The 24,548-nt window shown below is 37.4% G+C and overlaps 1 protein-coding gene across 1 annotated transcript; it reads right to left on the reverse strand.

Moving 5' to 3' along the window:
- Window positions 1-509: 509 nt before the first annotated feature.
- Window positions 510-4,745, reverse strand: LOC149152025 (uncharacterized). The gene is made up of 2 exons (XM_089443344.1): window positions 4,056-4,745; window positions 510-3,491 (listed from the first exon to the last, which is right to left on the reverse strand). The coding sequence occupies exons 1-2, from the start codon at window positions 4,743-4,745 to the stop codon at window positions 510-512; spliced, it is 3,672 nt and encodes a 1,223-aa protein (XP_089299470.1).
- Window positions 4,746-24,548: the final 19,803 nt, after the last annotated feature.

Raw genomic sequence — 24,548 nt, forward strand, 5'->3', positions numbered from 1 at the left:
CTGGTAGGTGCCCTGAGGCAGAAGACATTCTTGCTCCGAATTGGGAGACGAAGGTGGCTCTGCAGCAATTGGCTCAATTGGGTATAGATCTTCCAGAACCACGCGGGTACCGGACCTTCCTCCACGCCTAGGAACCCCTCGACTGCGCGGCATGGCGTGTAACAGTAACGCTGCCAAACACTCAGTAATCTCTTGAAAATTTGCAGACAGTGAGCCCTCTCTCCGTGCTCTTAAAGCAACAATGGGTTGGTTCTGCAACATAACTAGCATTTCAAAGACAATATAACACATAACCTGCAATCGCAACACGGGGGAACGGCCTTGGGCCTTCCTCCCCTTTCGCATCAAAGCCTGAGCAGCCATGCTCGGCTTCAATGCAGCGTCCCTCCTCCTTTGTCGCAGACCAAGAACATTAACTCGATGCATTAACTGTCTGATCGTTGTACAGGCCTCCCTGTACAGACGTCGGCGCTTCATCCTTCCTCCAGGTGTCATGGCGCATGCCATGTTTAAGGGATAGTAAAGACACCCGCATCCGGGTGCGAGGTTTGAATCTGTGAGCTTTCCTGAGAGATGATTGTCCTCAGTGTGTCTGATTGTTCTTTGGAAGGGAGGTTGTCTACAGCGCCTTCGAAGTGGTTATCTTTTGCTTCCACTCCCAGGTTGGCTAATAGATCGGCTAGCTTGTTTCCTTCCCGTCTGATATGCTTGAAGGCTATAGCTTGGTGCATGGATATCCAGTGGTTGATCAACTCAAGCCTCTGGGACATTCTCCAACTGCTGCTTATTTTGTGTACTGGGGAGCCATGCTGAAGCTTTGTGACCATTCTGATTATTATCTGCGAGTCCCCTTCTATAATGAGAGGGAAGAAATTTTTCCTATGTGCTATTTTGAGCCCTCGCCATAGACCTTCCAATTCCGTAGAATTGTTAGTATCCCAGCCTATCGAGCCCAGGAAGATGCTTAGAGGATGACCATTGTGATCCCTGAACACGCCTCCATAGCCTGCTTGTCCGGGGTTTCCTTTAGAGGCTCCGTCGAAGTTGAGTTGAATCATGCCTGCCGGAGGAGGATTCCATGAACTTGCTTCCTGTCTGTGCTGGTTAGGAGTTCTATCTTTAGTTGAATAATGGTTTATACTCATTTGCCAGTTGTCCCATATGGCTTTTTCTTGAGGTAGAGTCGGAAGGTCGTCAGGGTGCCATTCCTTGAGTGAGAGAGTTTCCTTAATGTTTTGATGGACAAGATTCCACAGTTTTTCCAGCGTCAGCGTTTGATCTTTAAATATTCTTCGGTTGCGCTCTTTCCACAAATTCCACATCAGGAAACCGGGGATGAGTGTCCATAACTCATTGAGAACGGGACTTTGAAAGGGGGCTTGACTTCCTTTGTCGATGGTTCCTCTGAGGTCATCTTGGACTCTTCTCTCTTTTTGACAGCGGAATGCTATCTTTTCCCATAATTTCTTTCCCATTGCACAGTTCTGCATTAGATGTATAGCTGTTTCTTCCTCCTGTCGGCACATGTAGCACATGGATGGGCCTGAGAAAGTCCTCTTTCTGAGCTTGTCCCAAGTTAAAACTCTGTTATGACAGAGAAGCCAAAGAAATGTGGATACCTTTGGCCAGAGAGATTTATGCCAGACATTTCCCCATACTCTGTCTTTGTGTATTTGCCCCTGTATTGTTATGTTATAAGCCTCCTTGGTAGTGAAAACTCCTTTTTCTCCGTGTCCCCATCTTAAGATGTCCGGTTCATCCGAGACTCTTATCTGCCTTTTTTGAAGCTCTGCTTCGAGGAGTAGATGTGTCTGTTCTGAGCCATTCGGGAGGAGCAGATGTATGTCTTTCCACTTCCTGTATTCTTGAGGAGCTTCGGAGGTCCAGCATTGATTAACCTTGGCTTGATGGTGTATTCCTCTCGCGTTGTCTGGAAGACCCTGAAGAATGTCGTTGATTTTTGGCATCTGCTGCCACGAATCATCCCAAAAACGTGCTATACTTCCATCTTTGTCTTCCCAGAAGCAGTGTTCTTGAATGAGAGATCTATTTTGTATGGCTGCGTTCCAGATTGCAGATCCTGAGTTTGTCTCAGTCATGCGTAGTCTTTCCTCCAATGGATGGTTGCTGGCATACTTGGCAGTCCAGAGGGAGGCCCATGGTGTTTTAGGGATCGCCAACCATTGCCACCAGATTTTGGCCCCCATTGCTTTGTTGCTGTGCTCGGGATCTCTCAAACCTATGCCTCCTGCATATTTGGGTAGAAAAACTTTCTCCCACTTTAGAAGGGCCCATTTACGATTCTGTCCCGAGCCTCCCCATAGAAATCTTCGTTGTAGATTCTTGATTTCTTTTAGTACCCATTTAGGGGCCGCTAATATGGAGAAGAGATACAAAGGCATAGACTGGAGTACTGCTTTTATTAGGACTATTCTGCCTGCCATGTTCAGAGATCGATTAGTCCAAAGGAACAGACGATCTTCTAATTTTTCTAAGAGATGCTTCCAGGAGGAATGCTTGAGAGCGGAGCTTGTGAGCGGGGCCCCTAGATACTTGGATGGCAAGGAGGCGGAGGTGAAACCCAGAATGCGCTCAATTGCTCTTTGAGTGGTGACAGGGGTGTTGAAGAAATAAATTTGGGATTTGACTTGATTGACGAGGGCGCCAGAAGCATCAGAGAAGGTGGAGAGAAGGGTTTTTATGAAGCAAGCTTCTTGGACCGAGGGATGGGCAAAAAGCATGTTGTCATCTACAAATTGCTGGTGGGTATGGACCGGGGAGTTGTGAAAAGAGAGTCCTCTGAGCTTTCTATTGGTCTTGGCTGTTGTGATGCTTCTACCCAAACCCTCCGCCATGATGACGAAAAGGAAGGGGGATAAGGGATCTCCCTGCCTTATGCCTCTAGATGGGCGGAAAGTGGCTGAGGGGATGCCATTAATTAAAACTGAGAAGAAGGCAGAGGATATTAGACTGTAGATCCATCTAATCCAGGCGGGAGCAAAACCAAAAGCTGTTAGAATTTTGTGAATGTATACCCAACTTAAGCTGTCAAAAGCTTTGGAGAGATCTAGTTTAAGCAGCATACCTGGTTTTTTTGTGACTTTTAGAGAGTGAATTATCTCATGAGTGAGAATAATTCCATCTGTAATTTGGCGTCCTTCAACATAGCCAGCTTTCTCAGGCGAAATGATGAGGGGAAGAAGCAGTTTGAGCCTGTTAGCAATGACCTTTGAAATAATTTTGTATATCATGTTACTGAGTGCAATAGGCCTGTATTTGTCCGGTTTGTTGGAATCTTCTCCCTTAGGGACTAGAGCAATGAAAGTAGCATTTAGTGCTGGATACATCCACCTGAGCTCTCTGGATTCCTCGACCACCTGCCATACTTCGTTATTTATCAGGTCCCAGAATTTGTGGAAGAAGTTTGCTGTGAAACCGTCCGGTCCGGGCGCTTTTCCTTCTCTCATATGTTTAACCGCCTCTTCAACTTCCTGCATAGTGGTAGGTTGGATTAGTAATCTGTTGTGCTCCTCCGTTATGACCTTGGGTATGTTCCTAGTGAGTCGGTTGATAGCTGGCATTCGATTGATTTCGGGCTCTTGGTATGCTTTTGTGAAATGGTTGGTGAATTCCTTTTCTATGCCCTCATGTGTCTCAATCTTCTCTCCTTGCTCATTAGTGACATGAGTAATTTGATTCATCATTCTTCTTTGGACTGTGGTTTTGTGAAAGAATTTTGTATTTTTTTCCCCTTCTTTGAGCCATCTTATTCGGGATTTCTGCCGCCATAGGATTTCCTCCTGCTTAGCTCTTTCTAAGATTTTTGATTCTATATCTTGTTCCTGTTTGGAGAGTTCCTCTGTTTTCCCGCCAGTGATAATTGCTTGTTGTATTTTCTTCATTTCAGAATGGAGTTGGGCCTGATATGCAAAGATGTTGCCAAATGTCTTGTGGTTCCAATTTTTGATGGCCATTTTGAGATTTTTCAGTTTTTGTTGGAACCTGGCCATTCTTGTACCCTCCTTTGTACTGAAATTTGTCCAGTATGATCTGACCATTTTTTCAAAATCTGGATGAGAAAGCCAAAATTCCTCAAAACGAAAGGGGCGTTTGAGGTTTTGACCAGGCCTGTTCCATTGGAGTTCTATGGGCCAATGATCTGATCCAGAGCAGGGGATAATGGAAGCTGTAAATTCTCCACCTACATGAGTTGCATTGTCTGAAATGAGGAACCGATCAAGGCGCGATGCTATTTGTTGCGCTCCTGCTCTCTTATTTGTTCTGGTGAAGATTCTGTTGTTAGTTGGGACGTCCATTAGCCAGTTGCTGTTTATGAAGTTCTTTCTTCTGCCGCCTCTTTTTTCGTCCATACTGGCTATCAAGTTATAATCTCCTCCAGAGATCCATAGAGGAAGAGGTCTGTCTCTATTGAGTTCCGACAAAGTGTTCAGAAGTTGGTTTTTTTGAGCTGTTTCCTGTGGGAAATACACATTAGTTAGCAGTCCACGAGCATTCGTACCTGAGAGATGGAATGTGGCCTGGATGAAGTTCTTATTAGCTTGAATGCTGCTGAGGTGGATTTTCCGGGCATCCCAGAGAATGGCTAAGCCTCCGGAAGCGCCATGTGCGTCTACTGCTGTGACGAGCCCTCCTGGCCAGGCCCTCGCAGCGATTCTTTCCAGAACTGTGGAGTTACACTTCGTCTCTTGTAGAAAGAGAATACTGGGTTTTTCTTGCTTTAACATGTTTTTTAGGATTCTTCCTTTCCTGGGGCCGTTAAGCCCTCTAATATTCCAAGAGATTAACTTCATTGAGAAAGGTTGGGGTGTACATTGAAGTACTTAGTCAATTTGGCATATCGCCCTGACTCCACCAGAATCTCTCCTATCTTGATTGTTCTTTCTAGGGTGGTTTTTCGTCCCCTTTTTTTGCTGTCCTTGGTTATGAACTTGCCGTCCCATGGACTACCAATCTGTACCCCTAGAGAATGCTTTTTCTGTGCCTTGCTTAATACTGCTACTAGATTGTCCACCTGCTGCTCCGGGATTTTTTCGAAGTTCTTTGTACGACAAGCGTGTTCCAGACCTAGGATATCCAGCTCCCCAATATCCAGGGTCTCCAGGTCCTCGTCCATCACATGGGGCGATTGAAGAATATCCTCTGTTTCTGTCGAAGCTTTTCCGCTTAGTTGAGTGTACTCCATATCCATTTTTTCAGTTGACTTTGACATGTTATTATGAGGTTCTTTCAGGTGCTCTTGATGGATGATCTTTTCCCCTCCTTGCATTGATGTTTCCCCCGGTTGTTGTTGCTGGACTGCTTCGTCTTTCTCCTGTTCCTCATCCGAACCTTTCTCATCTGTTTTGTTCAGAACTTCGTATCTGTTGCTAGTTGTTGCCTTGTTGCTAGGGTTTGCTTTGGGAGTGTTGGTGGGCTTTTTGTTTCCTCTTCTTCGATTGACAACCTTTGTGAATCCATCAGGAGAATGATTGCTGGATTTGTCCGGCATAGAGGGTGGCTTATTTAGTGGGCAGTCTCTATACAGGTGTCCTATTTCATGGCATTTCCTACATCGAAAGGGAACCTGTTCATAGTCTATAACTTGAACCCATTCAGAGTCTTCGTGAAAGAAGCTTACCGTATCTGGCAATGGTTGTTTGAGATCCATGTAAACACATATCCGGGCGTATGAGATCTGCTTGCGAAGTCTTGTTTCCTCTGCTGCCCTTACAAATTCGCCAATAGCGTTGCCGATCTCCTTCAGTGAAGTTTCCTCCCAGTATTCCATAGGCAAAGAGTAAAGCCTTATCCATACTGGCGCGAAGCTCAAATCCTCCTTGTCTGGGTTGAATCTTTCCACCCAGCCTTTGAGAAATAGGCCTGCCGAATTAAAAAAATATGGCCCTCCTTCCAGGATTCTTGTTCGATCTTCTAGACAGTTGAAAACAGCAGTGAAGAAGCCCTTTGCTCCTAAATGCAGAGATATGTCCCCTTTTGGATGCCAAACAGTGCTGATCCAAGCCCTCAGAGCTCGTTCTGTAGGCCAAATCCCTATAAACTTGCCGATCAAAGCATGATCCCGCATATACTGTATTCGGGCGTTGATTCTTTCACTTGGGAAGTATACCTTTGGTCGATTAGTGGCAACAGGTTTGCAAGTTGAGGAACTTGCTTTATTTCTGTTCTCTGTCTCAGATTCTTTATCCCTCTGCTGATCATTGTGCCTGGTACCTTCGCTGACTTCATTCGGTTTGTCCCCATCTGTCTTTTGCCGTGCTCTCGCGTCCGGAGAGGGGGGAGGCTCCTGGCCCTCCCCCTGGGGGGGGCACATTGTTCTTGCCCTTATGGTTCCGTCCACCAGCGCTCTGCATCACCAGTGTTTACCACAGGTCTCTGGCTCAACAGGCCTGCCGCCTGCAGGGTACTGTCGAAACCCTAAGGAAACCCGCGTTGTTCCATTCGCTTCGCTCCACAGCTGTTTCTTTGCATATTACTTAAAATTTCCTTCCCTATTATTATTATTATTATATTAATTATTTTTCCCTTTATTAATATGATTATATTAATGTATTATTATTTTAAAAACCCCACCCTTTTTTCCTTTAATTATTTATTACTTTAATTATTCTTTTACGTTTGACTTTATCTTTATGTCATATTTCTAATAATTAATTTCCTTTAATTATTTGTCCAATGGCTATATTTTTTAATTTTAATTATTTATTTGTTTAACGATTAATTCCTTCTTTGACTTTGCTTGTCAGCTCTCTCCGTCCCTCTCCTATTTAATCTTGTATCCTGGTCATATTTTCTTCATCACTTTGTCCTAATGATGAACCACAATAGTTGGTTCGAAACATTGACAGGAATAAATCCTGATGTGATGGATATGAAATAATATTCTAAACAATTCTCAACGCAAAAGCCTTAATTCACGAATAAATCCCGATGTGATGGATCTAAAAGAAGATTCTCTAAACTTCTAATTCTCTTGATCACATAGTGTAGTTTATTATCCCATGCGGTGATAGGGATGTTACCACCTAATTTAAGGAAATGATATGGTGATGTGGGAATGTGGGGATGTATAGAAAGAGAAAGAGCATCAAGACTGTATTTTGCATTATGTATGTGGAATGTGGAAATGTGGAAATGCATATAATGGAAACAAATTCAGAAATTCAACATCGCACTTTGCACCGAAGGCGATGATGCAAGTATGTGGGAACATGGCCATGGGAAGAAAGAGAAACGAAACTCTTTGTATTATGAAAAATAGAAATGCAAATAAGGGATAACAATATCAACTTGGTGCTTCACATCAAATGTGACGATGTAGGAATGCAAGAACTCAACATTGAGGAGAAAGAGAAAAGAGTTTTCCATATGAAAATGTAGAAAAGAATAAAAAAATAGTGTTTATCGTATTATCTTCCCATTGTTATATCCATATCACATACGCTAGATAGATACACTAATATTATGATCAAATTTATTGTTATTGAAGACAAACACAATATAATCTTCATATGTTTCATAGTATTGGGTAAGAATGTTTCCTTTTTTTTCAATACTAATTAATACATGAATAGTTGAATTAAACCAAATTTTTTTTTTCAAAAAGCCACTAGAAGAATGAAAAAAAATATATATATAACGTACAAATTAAGCATTAAATGCTACTCCTTCAAAGCATTGTAGTTTAATGTAACACAAAATTATAACTAGAGAATCAAGATATTAGGGAAGAACTTGAGAACAAATTATCAAAGAAATATGAAAAAAATGTTGCCTAAAAATCATAATTGGGAGCTTCTCACACAAATGAAGGAATTAAAATATGGGAAATAATTCAATTAAAATTTACAACAATAAAATCAAGATCTAAAAGAAATCGACAAGAACTTACCACAAAAGAGGATGAAATTTATTGCCTAGAAGATCATAGTCAAAAACTACCCGGAAAAATCAAGAAATGAAAAATAAGTGATAGTAGAATTAAAGAAAGGAATAGGAGAATCACGATTTTTATAATAAATTCAACAAGATCTCATTAGAAAAGATGAAGAAAATTCTCACCTAAACAGGTTGCTTGAACAAATCAAAAGGCTAAAAAATGAGATTCTAGATAATTCATATCTTAAAAATAAATTCAACGAGTCAAATGAATAATGAAGAACTTTCACAATTAAGGGATCAAAATCAACATTTACTTAAATTAAGAAGTTAAAGAATGATAAGGAATTGTTACAAGAAAAGCTAGAGATACTTACCAATAAGAATGCATTGATCTCTAAAATAAATAGTGACCAATCTACTTGATGCAGAAGAGACATTAAAGGTAAAGTCAAACCCAAGAGAAAGGAATAAATACAGAAATAACAAGAATGGATACATAAACCCTAACAAAACCAAGTGTCTTTAATGATGTAATGGTCAATACAAGAGCATAAGTGTGTGAAGAAGATATAATACCAAGGGTGGTTATTGAATAAATTCACTTATAAGCAATTTTTGACAATAAAGTGTGAAATAAGATTTCTCATTAGTTATCATTAAACATAGCATGAACTTATATAACTTTATATCAATTAAAAAACTAAAAGATAAGATCTTAATAACAAGTAAAATAATAGAGATAGTTAGAGCCAGGATCATAAATACTCCTCAATAATAGGTAAACATATAACAATATTATCTTATTTTGATGTTTACACATGCAAATAAAATAATGAATACAATCAACCTATGAATATGTGAAGCACTAAGAATCCCTATAATCTCTTCCAAGAGCATAAGCTTTCACCTTCAATGTTTTCAGAAGAGAGAGACAATATTGTTGTAGTTGGCGTTGAATCAACGTGATGTGGATGCAAACCTTACATGGAAACAAGGGAGGAAATATTGGATCCTAGGGAGTTTGAAAAGTCTTTCATGTCGAACTTGATTTGCAATGAGTAAAAGATGAAATGCTAGAACAATATTTGTATCATTACTTATTAGAACCTTTACATCCAATTTTGATTCATGATAGTGTTGACAACATGGATATGCCACTAATTTGGAAGATCATTACAAAATAATTGTATCCTCTAAGGGAATCCTTAGGGGATGAATAATGTTGAACTAGGTTGTGAAATAGGAAAAAGAGGCCACCAAATCTAAACTTCCAAAAGAGGAAAGAAATTTATAACATGAGAAACTCTTAAATTTATATAATGTTCTCCTTCCTAAGGTGGCGCCTCAAGGAAAACAATGCTAATGAGAAAGAAAAGTAAATGCTAAATGAGGAGTTGTATAAGATTCCTCCTTGCACTACAAATCTATAACGAATTAATTTTATAGATAAGGTGATATAGTAAAGGTATACATTGTTTTTTTAACTCAAGCAATCAACCAGATGTGGCAGTTCAAGTGCTTTGTGAATAAGATACTTGGTGTTATCTTTATGTAGTAGGTAAGAGTTGTTTAAAGAATCATATTTGGCATTTCCGTCACACTAAAAAGGTTGGCCAAAAGACAAAAACCACAACAATTCATATTGGCCACATTAAAAGTGACTTTATCCACAAATTAAGGATCAAAAGAAATGGGGCAATGCATGTGTGGGTTGTTTTGGAAGATGATACATCATCCTTTCATCCAAGTGCATAAGGATTAGGATGAGGATCCACTAGAAAATATATTGTCAAAGATACAAGCAGTGGAGAAATCATGGGAGAGATATACACAAGTGATAAATAAACTGTCTCAAGCTTTTAAGGGAGTGGAATGCTAAACAATATTGACTTTATTGAGTCCCCTTCACTTTCTATAAGTTATGTCTTCACTAGAAACCTCAATGGGAACATCATCATTTCCCTCATTAGAATATCATACATTGAAAGTTTTTTTCTTCAATTTATAACATTTGGACTAATCATTTTCTTATTTGTTAGAAATTTAAGAAAATTTAGCAAAGAAGGAAGAGGAGGAGAAGAAGATTACAAAAAAGATGATGACCCTATAATATCATGAGCTATCTATTTTGAAGGTATGGACTTGGAAAAAATTGAGGAGGATGAATGTCATTGACTTTTGTGCAGTGATATGAAAACTTCTATTTGGTCAAATGTACTTGATGATATGTTGTACCAAATATTGGATATTTTCAACATATTTCAACTTTCAATACAAATTTTCATGCTATTGACTTATAAATTTGAATATAAACTTATCAACTAGATTAGTGATGCTAAAAATAATTTGTAACTGGGTTTGTAGATATATTCTTACACGAGAATTTTTAGTCCTTGACACAAGGAATGTCACTTGATGTTAATATCATGTTTGTTTTCAGAGGGATATAAGGCAAGAAAAATGGATTCCACGGTCCTAATGCAAGTGATGATTAGATTTTTATTTGTTTCACATTCTACAACCAATAAATGAGAAGCCCTGTAAGCATCAACTTGGCGAATGGAACCTTATCATCTTCAGTGATTAAATTATAATCAGACCAAGTGTCCATGTCAAGAATCCAATGTTAAACCACCTCTAGAACATAAGATCCATTATAAGTAGGAACCTCACATTTGGCATGCTAAGGAGATGGCTTGCTTATAGAAATATTCTTAATATTATTAACTAATGACACAATTATGTTGGCAATTTCTACCACCTTTCCAACAAGCATAAGTGTTTCCATGGCTTGTGTGATCAATGTCATTCATGTACAGGTAACTTGTGGATAAAAGGATAATAAAACTCCAAATAATAGATGCATATATCCCTTTTATACTACTATTATTTTTAAAATAATGGATAAAGAGTACTTTAGCTAAGACTTCAATTACAATTTGTTTGCCACTAGTTTATCTCGTCATACATGAATCTTTTTCAAAAATAGATGGGTTGAAGAGGAATTTAATATTAAAATATGATTATAATATTTCAAAATTTAAATAAAGGTGAGAGGATTTGGTTTTTACCTTTCATCACCTATTTCACTACGACATTCAAAAAAGACAACCAAATGAAGCAAATAGAACCATCTTCTCATAAATGTTACATTGCACTTTAAAGGTACTTGAGCTCAAGTAAATAGTCATTCAATCTTTGAAGCTTAACTTAAGCTAGCTAAAAGGAATCTTTGTGTGTGTGATTGTAGTCCCTCCAATGCCCTTAAGTAGATTAAAATCATAGGAAACACTTGATTTCAGAACCCTTTGAGAATCAGTCTAGTATAATTGGGAATGTCGTGAATCCTTGAATCTCTTTAGATTAATGCACTAGAAAACAAGTGAGTTTAATGATACTCCTAACAAGATATTTAGGAACCCATGGATAACTAAATGGATACATATGGAAACAATGTTCAAAGAGTTGTATGTCAAGATCATACTAGAGGCAAGAGGAAATTGAATAAAAACTAAGAAATTCATGAAAAACAAAGCTACAAACACCACCCACTAAAGAAAATTGCAGGAAATTAAATGGCGTGATACTTCATATTTATCTAGCATATAGGAGATAAGTAGTGTGAGGCCAAGCTAATCAGGGAGGTGACTATGAGTTGATTGTTGAGAATGATAATCAACATAACCCATAGGAAATGAAAATGTATATGTCTCTTCACCAAAAGTCAAATGAGGAAATTCGAATATATCTATCTATCCACATATTTTTTGGAAGATAATGAATCCCTTAAAGATAGGGTAGTGCAAATCAAAACAAAGGCAATTTGTTTCATTAAAAATAAATGTTCTACCAATGAAGCATTGGAGTTGTACATAAATGGTAACCATAAGCAAGACAATATGTTTTTTTCGTGTTTGCAACATTAATTATTGAATTTGATTTGGAAATGATGTCTATATAAGCAACTTGCAAAGTCCATATATAATTATCCAAATCTTCCAATAATAATATATTACCTTGGTACCAAGGGAAAAATTATATTACCTTGGTTGCATTGCACACACTATTATCCCAATATTGGAGACTTGTGAGGAGGACATCACAAAATATATATAATATGTAAGATACTTACAAGTGATTTTGATTCTATCTCTTAAGAAGGGAAAGGATTTATAGACATTGAGATCGAGCATCTTGGGGAAAAATCAATAAAGTTGAGAGCAAAACTAATGCAATTGGGGATGGTGCTCATAGATCCACCAAAAAACTGAGACCAAATTCACTTTCTAATGGAAAAGAAAATGCATTTAAGAATGATAATCTAGAGAACAAAAAGAGTGAAAATAGTTGTGTTTAGAAAACCATTAAAGTAGTTTTTGACATAAGTAAATTATAAAAATTGCAATAAAAACCAAATAGGAAAATTGAATCAACAAAAGTCTCCAAAGAAGAGCTAGCATTTATGCAAACCCGTAATGGATCAACAAGTAGCTTTGATGACAATGGCATGGAATAAATCCACTCATGAATAAATTTCAACACCATAGTATGAAATAAGATCTTTGACTAATTTTCATTAAACAAAGCAAAATTTTATATAACTTTAAACTAAAAATCACCTCAACAAACCAATAGATAAGATTGTAAGAAGTAGCAACTAAGTACAATAATAGAGATCGTTAGAGATATGATTTCAACTATTTCATAACAATAGGTAAATCTATAATAATATTTTCCGAAAGGCATATATATACATTATGGATCACGAAAGTCTTAGATCTAACGATATTTTCCTATGTTGATGTTCACAAACACAAACAAAATAATGAATATCTCTATCATAAGCTAAGCTCTAAGAATTCCTATCAAGGGTGAATCAAAAAGAGTCTAAAAATATGATAAGGAAAGATTATGTTATAAGTATAACTTATTTACATCCTAATTATAAATTCCAATATCTTATTCAAACTAAATTCCAAAGATTATTAATTGCAGTGCAATTGGATCCAAAAATACAAGTCACCTTGGGGTCCATGTTAGAAACCAAGAAAATACTAAGATGGGGGGTGAATTAGTATTTTAACAATTTTAAAAATTACTTGCTCAAAGTAAAAATACTTAGAAAAATATTAATAAATAACAACACACCAATCTCATAAATTTTGGACACAAGATATTAACGTGGAAACCCAACTATAAAAAACCACAATTTATTTTTTATTATGATGCAAAATAAATATCCAGCTTCAAATTACATCAATTTGTGTAGGATACATTCTACAAAAGGCTCTGATCTCCTTTTTCTTGCACCATATTGTTGAGTTTTACAGGCACCAACATGAAGGAAGTTCCCAAACCTTGATGTGCAAGCACATACTTGCACAGCCTTTCAGATCCTTCTTTCATAAATTTTCAAACTCATATATGATATTCATAAAATATTAACTCATCAATTTCTCCTTCTCAAATATGCTCTTCAGCCCAACACACATCTCTCTCAATTCCATTTAATTATATGTTCCTATTTCTTCCCTTCAATGTTGTTGTTGCTTATAAAGCTTTACAACTACTTCTATTCTCAGATGATTTTCTATTTTAAATTTTAGCTTGCATTTAGGCTTCATATATGTTTCTAATTTAATTATGTACTCTTTGTTGTTTTAGTTACTCTTATCTTTGCATTATTTATTTTTTCAATTAGTTAACTCGTACTTCTATAAACAACACCAGTGTTATTATCATTCATTCATGAGAATAACTAATTTATCCTTCTCTACATGTTAGTTCATGCATACTATTCAAAAATCAGTCTTTCTTTTATTCAATATTTTTGTCCAATTTTGGTGTTCGGATTGCAGTTGTTCTTTTAAATTTTGGCACTCAAATGCCAAATTATAGAATGTTGAATTTTTTGAAACACCAAATTTTGTAGCCCCTCACATCACCTCCTTTTCCATAGGACCGTGGGATATAAATTTAGTATTACTTAGTGGGCACTAAACTTGTTATCTAGTATCTACCCAACTCTTTTATTCACTAGCATTTTAATCCCCATTTTGAACAATGGTTGATATTCATCCCAAGGACCCCATGTATGCTCAACGGTTAAAGGAGGGTGGGGTGGTCCAAGATTTTTCACTTATGCGACTAACCCATGTGCACTTTCATGATTACACCAACTGCATCTACCACTCTTTTCATATTGGATGGATAATATCCATCCCATGGCCCCCGTCTTTTCCAACTTTTAATAGAAGGGGGGATTTCTTATTTTTTTTGTTTTTTTCATATGGAACTAAACACGAAGATGGGATCCTAAACCCTACCATTTCTACAAGTTTGCACCATGTAACTTGTTGACATCACACTTCCATGTGGAGTCCTCATAGTGGTGCCATGTGTCACCCGTAAATAGGCCACTTGGTCACCCAAATAGCCTAAATGTTCCTACCACATGTCATGCTCAAATAATGTCGTGTCATCACCGTCGCTACGTCACTACCACCTAGGGCCATCTATCATCCTACTTGTGTTGCCATGTCAGTTGGGGTACACTTCCTATGAATGAGAAAATATTATTACTAAAAAAATGTTGCAACCTTTGGAATATCTAGATACAAAACCTCTGTGATATTTCGCACTTCCCGAATAAGTCTGAATGAATCCAATACTGGAAAAATAATACACCCTGTATTTTTGGGATGTGCCTGAATATCTTGGATACCTTAGCCAACATAAATTTCTTTCAATTCAATATGTTTTTGGTCAATAGTGATAGTCAAAAAAAGATCAAGTAAAGAGTCTAGAGGTTTTTAATGGAGCTTGATCTGCAGTTCAATGGATTAAGGTCAATACACTGCTAGTCATCTAGTCAAAAGAGCTAAGGCACAAATCATTGGAAAGGAATATAACATAGATTTTCTTACCAGTCGGTCGAAAGACACTTTAATTTCTAGCCAGTCAAGGATTAAGTTGATATCCAGTCGATTCAAAGAGTCAATATCAAATTGAGTCAATGAGATGATATCCATTCAAGTCGATATCCAATCAAGTCGACAAGTCAATATCCAAACAAGTTAAGTAAATACCTTCAAGTATAGGGTATATCTCATTAGTAATGAACATCCACAAACTCCGCCTGAATTGATATTCACTTATTCACTTGAAATCAATGACTAGACTTGACATCAATGACAACACTTTTCTCAATAGTCCATAATACAAAAATGATCATATTGGAAACTATATAAATGCGTAACTCCACAAGGGATAAAATCAAGTGGTTTGACCCTTTCATAATTCAAAAATCCTACTTAGAGCTTCAAAGAACATATAATCTCATGGTTTCAACCTTTAGAACTCCACGAATGATGATTTTCAAAAAATTCATTGTAGCATAGAATGAAGACATTACCTTTTCTATAAAATTATTTGAGAAAAAAGCATATTTGAAAGGAGAAACAATGTATAAACACAATAATAACAATAATAAATGCAGTAACACAACCTAAAGGAGATAACCCTTCACCATTATGACTAGCCAATTGTATATTGTCACAAGGCATTGTATCAATAAATCTATGTATGTCATATCTCATTCACTTTTATATAATTATTTATCCTATATGGATTTCACCTCTTGGTCCTTCTTATGTTGGACGTTTAGTTAATGAACTATCATTCATTATGGAAAATGGAAAAAAACTATTTGATGTCATTATTGTTAAGATAGTGAGGCTAGAAATTGTGGATTTTGGTTAGACCTCAATTAAGAATCGATGAAAATGCCTACATTTGGGAAAGATGAATATGAATATGAAACTGATCCTACCAAATGGTTGATGATGGAAAAGGAAAATGAGAGCATTCCTTTTGAGGAATTTTTTATTTTTTATCTTTTAGTGACTATTTTAAGCGGTGGAAAAGTATTGGTTAAGATACTAAACTAAATTCCACATGAAAAGTATTTGAAAAATGGTTCTCAAATAAATGGACCAATCACACAAAAATGCAAGTAATAGATAAAATTCACAATGAATTAAAAGAGGTGAAAGAGGGATAAGGAAGAATGGTGATGAGTTGTCCAAGACAATAACCCTTAATGAAACACTCATTAAAGGGATTTCATAATGAAAACAAAAAATCGGTAGCAAAGGAAAGTGGGAAAATGATGAGGCAATGGGAAAATTGAGAAGGAATTTGACAAAATCAAAAGTTTGCAAAATTATGTCGAAGACGTTTTTAGTGATATTAAGAATATAAAAAGTGTCTACATGAATCTAAATGAAAATAATAATAAATGAGTTAGAACCAAAATAGTTGAACATACTATTGTCAAAATACTTGAGAAGGAAATTTGCATGAAGTTTGAATAAACCCTAAACATCAATGAGACAAAATTAGAAATGCAATCTAGAATTGTTGTAATAATTTAATAGATGACATCACATTGCAACTTCAAAAGGAGAAGGAAGATAAGATTCAATAAGGTCACCAAAGAATACTTGAAGAAGTTTACCTCCAACTTAGGGATGTACATGTAAATTATGATGATATTATTTGAAAGGCTTGAGTAATCAAAGTCAAATCATGAAGGATAGAAAATGTCATTTTATTTGAAAAATAAAATACTAGTGATATGGGTGTGCATAATGAAGGAAACCCATCAAAGGTGAAACCATATCAACACACTCATTACTAAGAAAGTTTCCAATAAAGACAAGAATAGAAACATCAACATTACTAGGAAGAAGATGAAATCATCAATTATACTTGTGGAAAAAGGCATCAAAGGAACGTGATTTGACGAGAGATTATCAAAGACCAGCAATTGCAACAAATTGGAGAAATCATAATAAAACATGGAATCAAAATAAAGAAAAGTATGCAGTAACCAGCGATGAAAGATAAATATAAAAAATGAATGAATTTGGATGGATTCTTCATTCAATTGCAACAAAAGAGTAGGAATATAAGGAAATCATATTACTTGGTTTTATCACATGTAAAACCCTTAACTACAAATCTTTGAGTATAAATATTTTGAGAGGATACTACATTGTGAACCTAAGAGGGATATATATGGAGTTAAATATATGTGTAATGGAGTAAACTTATATTTAATTGGGTTAGCCTGATAAAGAATATAGATGTGCAATGAGTGAGAGTAGGTATATATAGAGGCTAGAATAATCATTATTGGTAGATGATCATATGATTTAGACGTATGAATTTAATGGAGTTGTTTGGAGGAGATTATCCTATTCTATAATGAGTTATTATGCAATTCATCTCTATTATCACTTTTGGATTTATGTTCCACATTTTCATCTTGTCCACATTGTGTGTACCTTGGTTTATTATGTTATTTTATGTATTTTATGCATAAAAAGGAGAAGGAACATAAGATTCAAGAAGGTCACCAAAGAATACATGAAGAAGCTTACCTCCAACTTAAGGATGTACATGTAAATATGAGGGTATTATTTGGAAGGCTAGAGTAATAGAAGTTGAATCGCAAAGGATAAAGAATGTCATTTTCTTTGAAAAATAAAAGACTAATGATATGGATGTGCATAATGAAGGAAAACCATCAAAGGTGAAACCATATCAACATTCTCATTATTAAGAAGGTTTCCAATAAATACAAGAAAATCAACATCAACATTACCAAGGAAGAAGAAGGAATAATAAATTATACTTTTGGAACAAGGCATCAAGAACCATGATTTGATAAGATATTATCAAAGACCAACAAATGCAACAAATTAGAAAAGTCGTAATAAAAAAACATGGAAACAAAATAAATAAATTTATGCAATCACCAACTATGAAAGATGAAGATAAAGATAGAAATGAATTTGAATGGATGTTTCATCATCAATCACAACAAAAGAGTAGGAATAGAAGGAAATCATATTACTTGGTTTTATCACAGGTAAAACCCTTAACTGCACATTGTGAAACCTAAGAGGGATATATATGGAGTTAAATGCATATGTAATGGAATAAACTTAAATTTAATTGGGGTTAACCTAATAAAGAAGCTACATGTGCAATGAGTAAGAGTAACTATATATAGAGGTTAGTATAATCATTATTGGGAGATGATCATATGATTTGGACATATGAATTTAATGGTGTTGTTTGGAGGAGATTCTCCTATTCTATAATGAGTTATTATGCTTAGATTTGTGTTCCAAATTCACATCTTGTGTACATTGTGTGTACCTCGGTTTATTATGTTATTTTATGTATTTGATGCATAAAAATAGCTAGTAAAAACGAGACGATGAAGGATAAAGCCACAAAGAGAAAGAGAGAGCAAAAAGATAAATGGAAAACAATGTTATTGAAGATGAGAACTCAAATAAAGAGAAAAAGGTAAGGAAATGGAAGGTTGAGAATGGAAACAAGAAAATACAAAGTGGAAAAGGTGTAATAGAATTAATAATCTAGTTATACATTGACACAAGAAAATTCCTCAAGTCAACAACAAATGTTGATTGACAAAATGCTCTAGCTAGAACTTTTTCCACTGAAGAGGCAAGTCCTCCAATCTAACCCATCTATTAAGGCTTAGATCACCTATGGTTTTTTTTTTCTTTTTTTTTTGTTAAGTGTTGTGGCTCATAGACCTCAGATATCGATGACTAATACGTCAATGAAATATTTTTACCAAGAAGATCTATTTGAAGGGATCACTTCCTCCTGGCTCATGGCACAGATCCTTACATCGAGGGTGTCAAGAGAATTGAACTCGTGACCTATCAATAGAAAATGTGCTTTAACAGCAGTGACTTGACCAATTACGATAAACCTAAGGGCTACTACAATATAATAATGTTGTGAATGTGTTGTGAAATTAATATATTTCTATCTAATCTAGCTAATTATCTAGCATATCCCTGCAAGGAGAAAGCAATAGGCAGAATCAAATTGTCATGAAACATAAAGAAAGTAAAAAGAACAAAAAGAATTTTTTACATCTACTATTGACATTGAATCTAACTTTTTATCACAATATATAATAATCAAACATGAAAACAATAATATAAAATGTCCTTACACCATAATATTAACAAAACATAACATTCATATTAACAATAAATAAATGAAGTGATGAGTAGAAAGGTTACCTACAACTATCAACAACTTTTGAAGAGTATCAAAGCATAAAACAATGTTCCTTTACCCATGCATAAAGATAATCCCAATTATTAATAAAAATAAATAGTTCGCATTAAAAGTGTTATTCATAAATAAAGGAAAGATATGCAAAAATTATGGAAATCAATCCACGTCCACCATTTGCATTATAACTCAAGCCTGCTTTAAATATTGACTATAACTTATATGTCTTGAGAGTTGCATCCAAAAAGTTAGCATAGTGTATGATAAGAAAGCATGAACATCATTATATAAAAAAAAAGTGCATATTTGCCATAGCATTCACATGATAGGATCCAAACCCATAAGCAACCAAGGAAATAATGCATGCTAGAGATAGCTTGCAATGTGTTGTAGCCCAACAAAAAACATTTAGACCCTCATCCTATAATTACTAACCTTATTATGTCTCTCAAAGCACATCTTTGTCATGTTAATGTGCCCCTTACAGTAAATTTCTATCTCAGTTATTTAAAATTACTAATTAGAATCCCATCTCTTTAAATTGATACTTTAGTATTGTATTATATCAATTTTACAAAATAAGTTTTTGATCATATATGAATTTGATTATTCTAAGACTTTTGCACTTAGCTTTATTATCTTCATTCTTATACACCCTTTTTTCCACTGGAAAAATCGTAATCTTTCATTATGATTGAAAAATTACATGTTGTAGATGCTTTTCAACATATGTTGTATTTGCCCTTTGCCACTGTGGGCATTTTCAAAAATGTTGCTCAGTTTATCAAAAACTTAGGATGCATATAGCATTCATCACCATGCAGGGTGCTCAGTCACTATCTGATATAAAAAGAAACTATAAATAAGTTTTCCATCTACAATATTCCACATACACCATGCAGGGTGATGTCTTTTCTGTAGGTCTATATATATAAACAAGAATATATACAATATATAAGCCGTGCATATCCATCAGGTGTGAACCAAAAAAGACTCCAAATTAGTTCTAATCATTGTAAGGCCGGTGATAGTAGCGATATTCATTGGAGCCTCTATGCTCCTGTATCATCCACTCTCCTCGGGGAAGTATCGTGGCCTCCTTGGAAAGCCCGTCAGCACTGCTGTTATGTTCCTTGTAAATGTGATGACATGAAACAGTATTAAACTGTGCTTTGAGCAAGTGCACTTCATCCAGAATATTACTGAGTGTGTGTGAGTGACAGGCAGTAATATTATTGAACCAATTTACTATGATTTTTGAGTCACCATATATGTTTAAATCCATGCAATTATGACCCAAAGAAAAATGCAGTAGATGTCGGAGTGTAATAAGCTCTACATAATTGTTCGTTCCCTCGCCAAGCCCCATCTTGACTTTGTAGAAATGTTGTTCATTAATATATAATATGAATCCACCACCACATCCATGGTGCTGTGCAGCACCATCAAAAAATGCCCAGGGAGAGTTTTTGTCAATAGGAGCAGGGTCATGCGGTCTACGAGGCCGAGGTCTGTGAGGCTCAGGCAACTCGTGATAGGCTGATATGATCTGGGCTGATATGTGCGGCCAACTAACAGCTCTGTCCTCAAATATGATTCGATTCCGAGCCAGCCATAAGTGCCAAGAGATAATTAAGGGAAGACATAATTGTTTTGTGCCATGATGCAGATTGCACCAGTTTTCCCAGGCACGACATATGTTATCACCCTCCCATTTCCCAGATATATGAATTGATGAAGAGACAATCTGCTAGAGATTGCTCAGAGTGTTACATTGAAGGAATAAGTGCACTGTCGATTCAGATGAATTCTTGCATAAGACACACCAGTGAGGGCCATGGAAAGAGCGGTGTGATAGTGTTTCTCCTGTGGGGACTTTATTTCTGAGGATACACCAAAAGAACAGTCTTGTTCTTGGTGGTGATACAAGCTTCCAGATATTCTTCCACCATACTACTGTCTGCTCCGGTTGTTTGTGTGAAATCAGGTTGAGGTATCCGGCCTTTGGGGAATAAATGCCATTCTCAGCTAGACTCCAAACAAGTTCATCTGGTCCTTCCTTAATCCTGATGTGTGATTCACACAGAGCATTTATGTAATCATGCCATTCCTGGTGCCACTGTGGAGGAATATCAAGTTGTTGGGCAGATTTCCATCCTTGTGAGAAGATGTTGGTATTCAATGGATCCGCTATGTGTGCCATTACCTTTATCTCATGAGAATTAAGGTGTTGGATGAGTTCTCTAGATAGCTAGAATCTACCTCCTCCCCCAGTCCAGGGGTCCAGTCCAATGCGGGCCTTTGATCCATCATTTATTCTCCAGATGAGATTGTTTCTGATGCTAGGCAGGGAGTGTAGAAGAGCCTTCCAAACTGAAGATATACCTGTTCGAGGCCAGCTTGGCATGCAGACCCAATCCATAATTTGATGTGGCCAAATGTACTTGTGATATGAAATTGTGGTCCATAGATTCTGCCCGGTCAATAAAGTCTAGCCCATTTTTGCAGCCAGGGCTTGTGCAAAAAGGGCTAGGTCTTTTAGCCCCCATCCTCCCCATTTTTTGGGCAAGGCGATCTTGTTCCAGCTGACCCAGGCAAAGATCTTTTTGTCTTGATGGCCATTCCAGAGATATCTGCTACAAAGCTATTATAGTCGGGCCAGAATGTTCCTGGGTATCCATGCTAATGCCATCTAGAAAACAGGGGTGGCCTCAAGTACAGATTTGATGAGCACTAATCTGCCAGCTCTGGATAAGTATCTATGACTCCAATTAGAAAGCCTTTTTCCAACTTGGTGACAAGCCAGACCCAATCTGCTATTTTCTGGCTGAGAGGCTTTATCCAAAATCCCAGATATTTGAAACCCCTGTCAAGGGGGATGATGCAATAAGGGAAGTGCTGTTGAGCAAGTTGTGACTCCTGGATGGAAGTGAGGGCTAAGGTAATGGTGGATTTCCCTTGATTAGCCTACATACCAGTTGCCATCGAGAAGAGGGAGAGGATTTTGGAGAAAGTGAGTGTGTCTCGGATGCTCCCATCAAGGAAAATGAGAACATCATCCACAAAAAGGAGATGAGTGAGGTAGCAGGATTCAGATATCTTGAGGCCACATAGGCTGCCATCTCTTTTAGCTTTAGCTAGTAGACGACTAAGCCCATCCATAACAATCAGAAATAGTAAGGGGGAGAGGGGGCAGCCTTGCCTGAGACCACGCTCAGCATGAAAGAAGTGGGAGGCAGATCCATTGATGAGAACACTGTAGGTAGGGGTGGTGATGCAAGCCATAATCCAAGTAATGAAATCATGAGGAAAGCCCAGGTGTATAAGGAGCATCTTGATGTAGAGCCAACTGACTCAGTCAAAAGCTTTTGCTAGGTCGATCTTTAAAATGATCCCTTTTAAGTGTTTAGTCCAGATCGAGTGGATGGCCTCTTGGGTCGTGCCAATGGCTTCATGGATCTGGCGATGCTCGAGAAAGGCAAATTGTTGGGGGGCGATATGGCGAGAAAGTAAGGGCCGAAGACGATTCGCAATGACCTTGGAAATGATTTTATACAGACAGTTGCATAATGAGATAGGCCTGTAGTCATTGAAAGAGGAAGGGGAATCAGATTTCGAGATAAGTGCAATGAAGGTAGTATTGACAGCATTGTAAATGGATCCAGATATTCTACACTCTTCCACAACTTTTAACAGATCATTCCCCAGGAGTTCATAGAAAGCAAGATAGAATTCTATCATCCACCCATCCGGGCCAGGACTTTTGTCCTTTTTGAACCATTTCAATGTTCCTTCCAGTTCGCCAGTAGTAACAGGAGCGATTAGCTCATTGGCCTCATCATCATTTACAAAACGGGGAAAATGTCCGACAACATTGATGATATCAGCCAGGTTTGTCCCAGGAGGGTTTTTAAAGAGATTCTTGAAATGAGAGGTGCCAAGATGGGAGAGTTTGTTAAAGGTGTCCGCTACTCCCCCATCAAGTAGGGGTAAGTTCCATATTGTGTTTGAAACTTTTCTACCTTTAGCATAGTTCTAGAAGAATCTTGTGTTGTCATCTCCCGCTTGTAACCAGATAGCTCTGCTCCTGAGGCGCCAAGATTCCTCTCTCTCCTTCAGAATCCTTGCCTTTTGGTTTTCCAGCTCGATCAGGTGAGCTTTGTCGTCAGCTGAGTTAAATCCCAGGTTGCGGTCATCGAGCAATATACTCAATTCAGCCTCGATTTGGGATAATGATAGCTCCTCCCTCTGTTATTTCTCTTTGGCCCATTTGATGGATAGATGCTTGAGCTGGGACAGGTTGTGGCAGAAACCCTTTGTTAAGGATTCATGTCTATCAATAGGGTTGGCTTTCCAATAATTCGAGACCAGGTTTATGTAACCAGGGTCCTGAAGCTAGACATGATTAAATTTGAATGGAGCTTTGGGTTTGGGATGGGGACCAAAGACTTCAAGATAAATGGGAGAGTGATCCGAGATACCCCCGGAACCCACCCATTGTTTGTAATAATGCAGCTGATTCATAAGGGGAACCTTTATCAAAAAATGATCTAACCTCCTGGCTAGAGCAGCATCCCCCACCCTTTTGTTTCGCCAAGTAGGGAGTGGCTTATTCATGGGGATATCCACCAAGTTGTGTTGTTCCAGAAGGTTGGTCATATAGCCAGTAATAGAGTCCACTTGAGCTTGTGAACCCCATGATTCTCCAAATCCCATGGAGAAATTGAGGTCTCCCCCAAGAATGATGTGATCAGGAGAAAAAATCGATAGATTTAACAATGTTGCAGAAGTTTTCTCGCTAATGGCAGGGTCCATATAGATTAATGACCCTCAGGTTTAGACCAAGCTCCACCGAGAAAAGATCTATGCCAATAAATCCATGGCCTCCCCAGGATGCTAATACCCTGATAGTGCGAGGATTGTAGCCAATGGCTAGGCCCCCCGATCGTCCCGAAGCATCCATGGAAAAAAATTTCCACCCAGGAAGTAAGGAGACTAATGTGTTGGTGATGAATTCAGCCTCTCCTAGGGTTTCTTGCAGCATGATGATATCCGAAGGCTCAACTTCAAATAGTCGACGCAAGGCTAGTTTCTTGGAGGCACTAGCCATGCCTCTGCAATTGAATGAGAGACACTTCATGGGGGAACCCTGCCCGGGGTATTCAGTGCTCTAAGAACCCCTTCCAAAGTGGATTGTCTACCAGAGGCGACCTCTACCCCAGCCCTTTTGATGGCTATGGATAGATTAGATTTTCTCCCACGAGACGAAAGTATGACCGAACTAGGTTGGGTAAGTCCCAAACCAGAGATATGAGTCGGGTGACTATCAATGTGTGAACGAGAGCGAAGGTTGTAATTGTGAGATGAAGACCTCCCGTTAGATGATGGGGAGGTGGAAATGGATGATAATGTGGGCAAAGATGGAGCAGTGGTGGCGATGGATGGTAATGAATGAGCCAGTGTGCAATGAGCCACAGATGTATTAATGGTGGATGAAACAAGTGATGAGCTATAAG

The sequence above is a fragment of the Pinus tabuliformis genome, chromosome 9 (assembly GCF_031772625.1).
Source record: "Pinus tabuliformis cultivar Carrire ecotype Pingquan chromosome 9, CPIR1, whole genome shotgun sequence".
Classification (NCBI taxonomy): Eukaryota; Viridiplantae; Streptophyta; class Pinopsida; order Pinales; family Pinaceae; genus Pinus; species Pinus tabuliformis.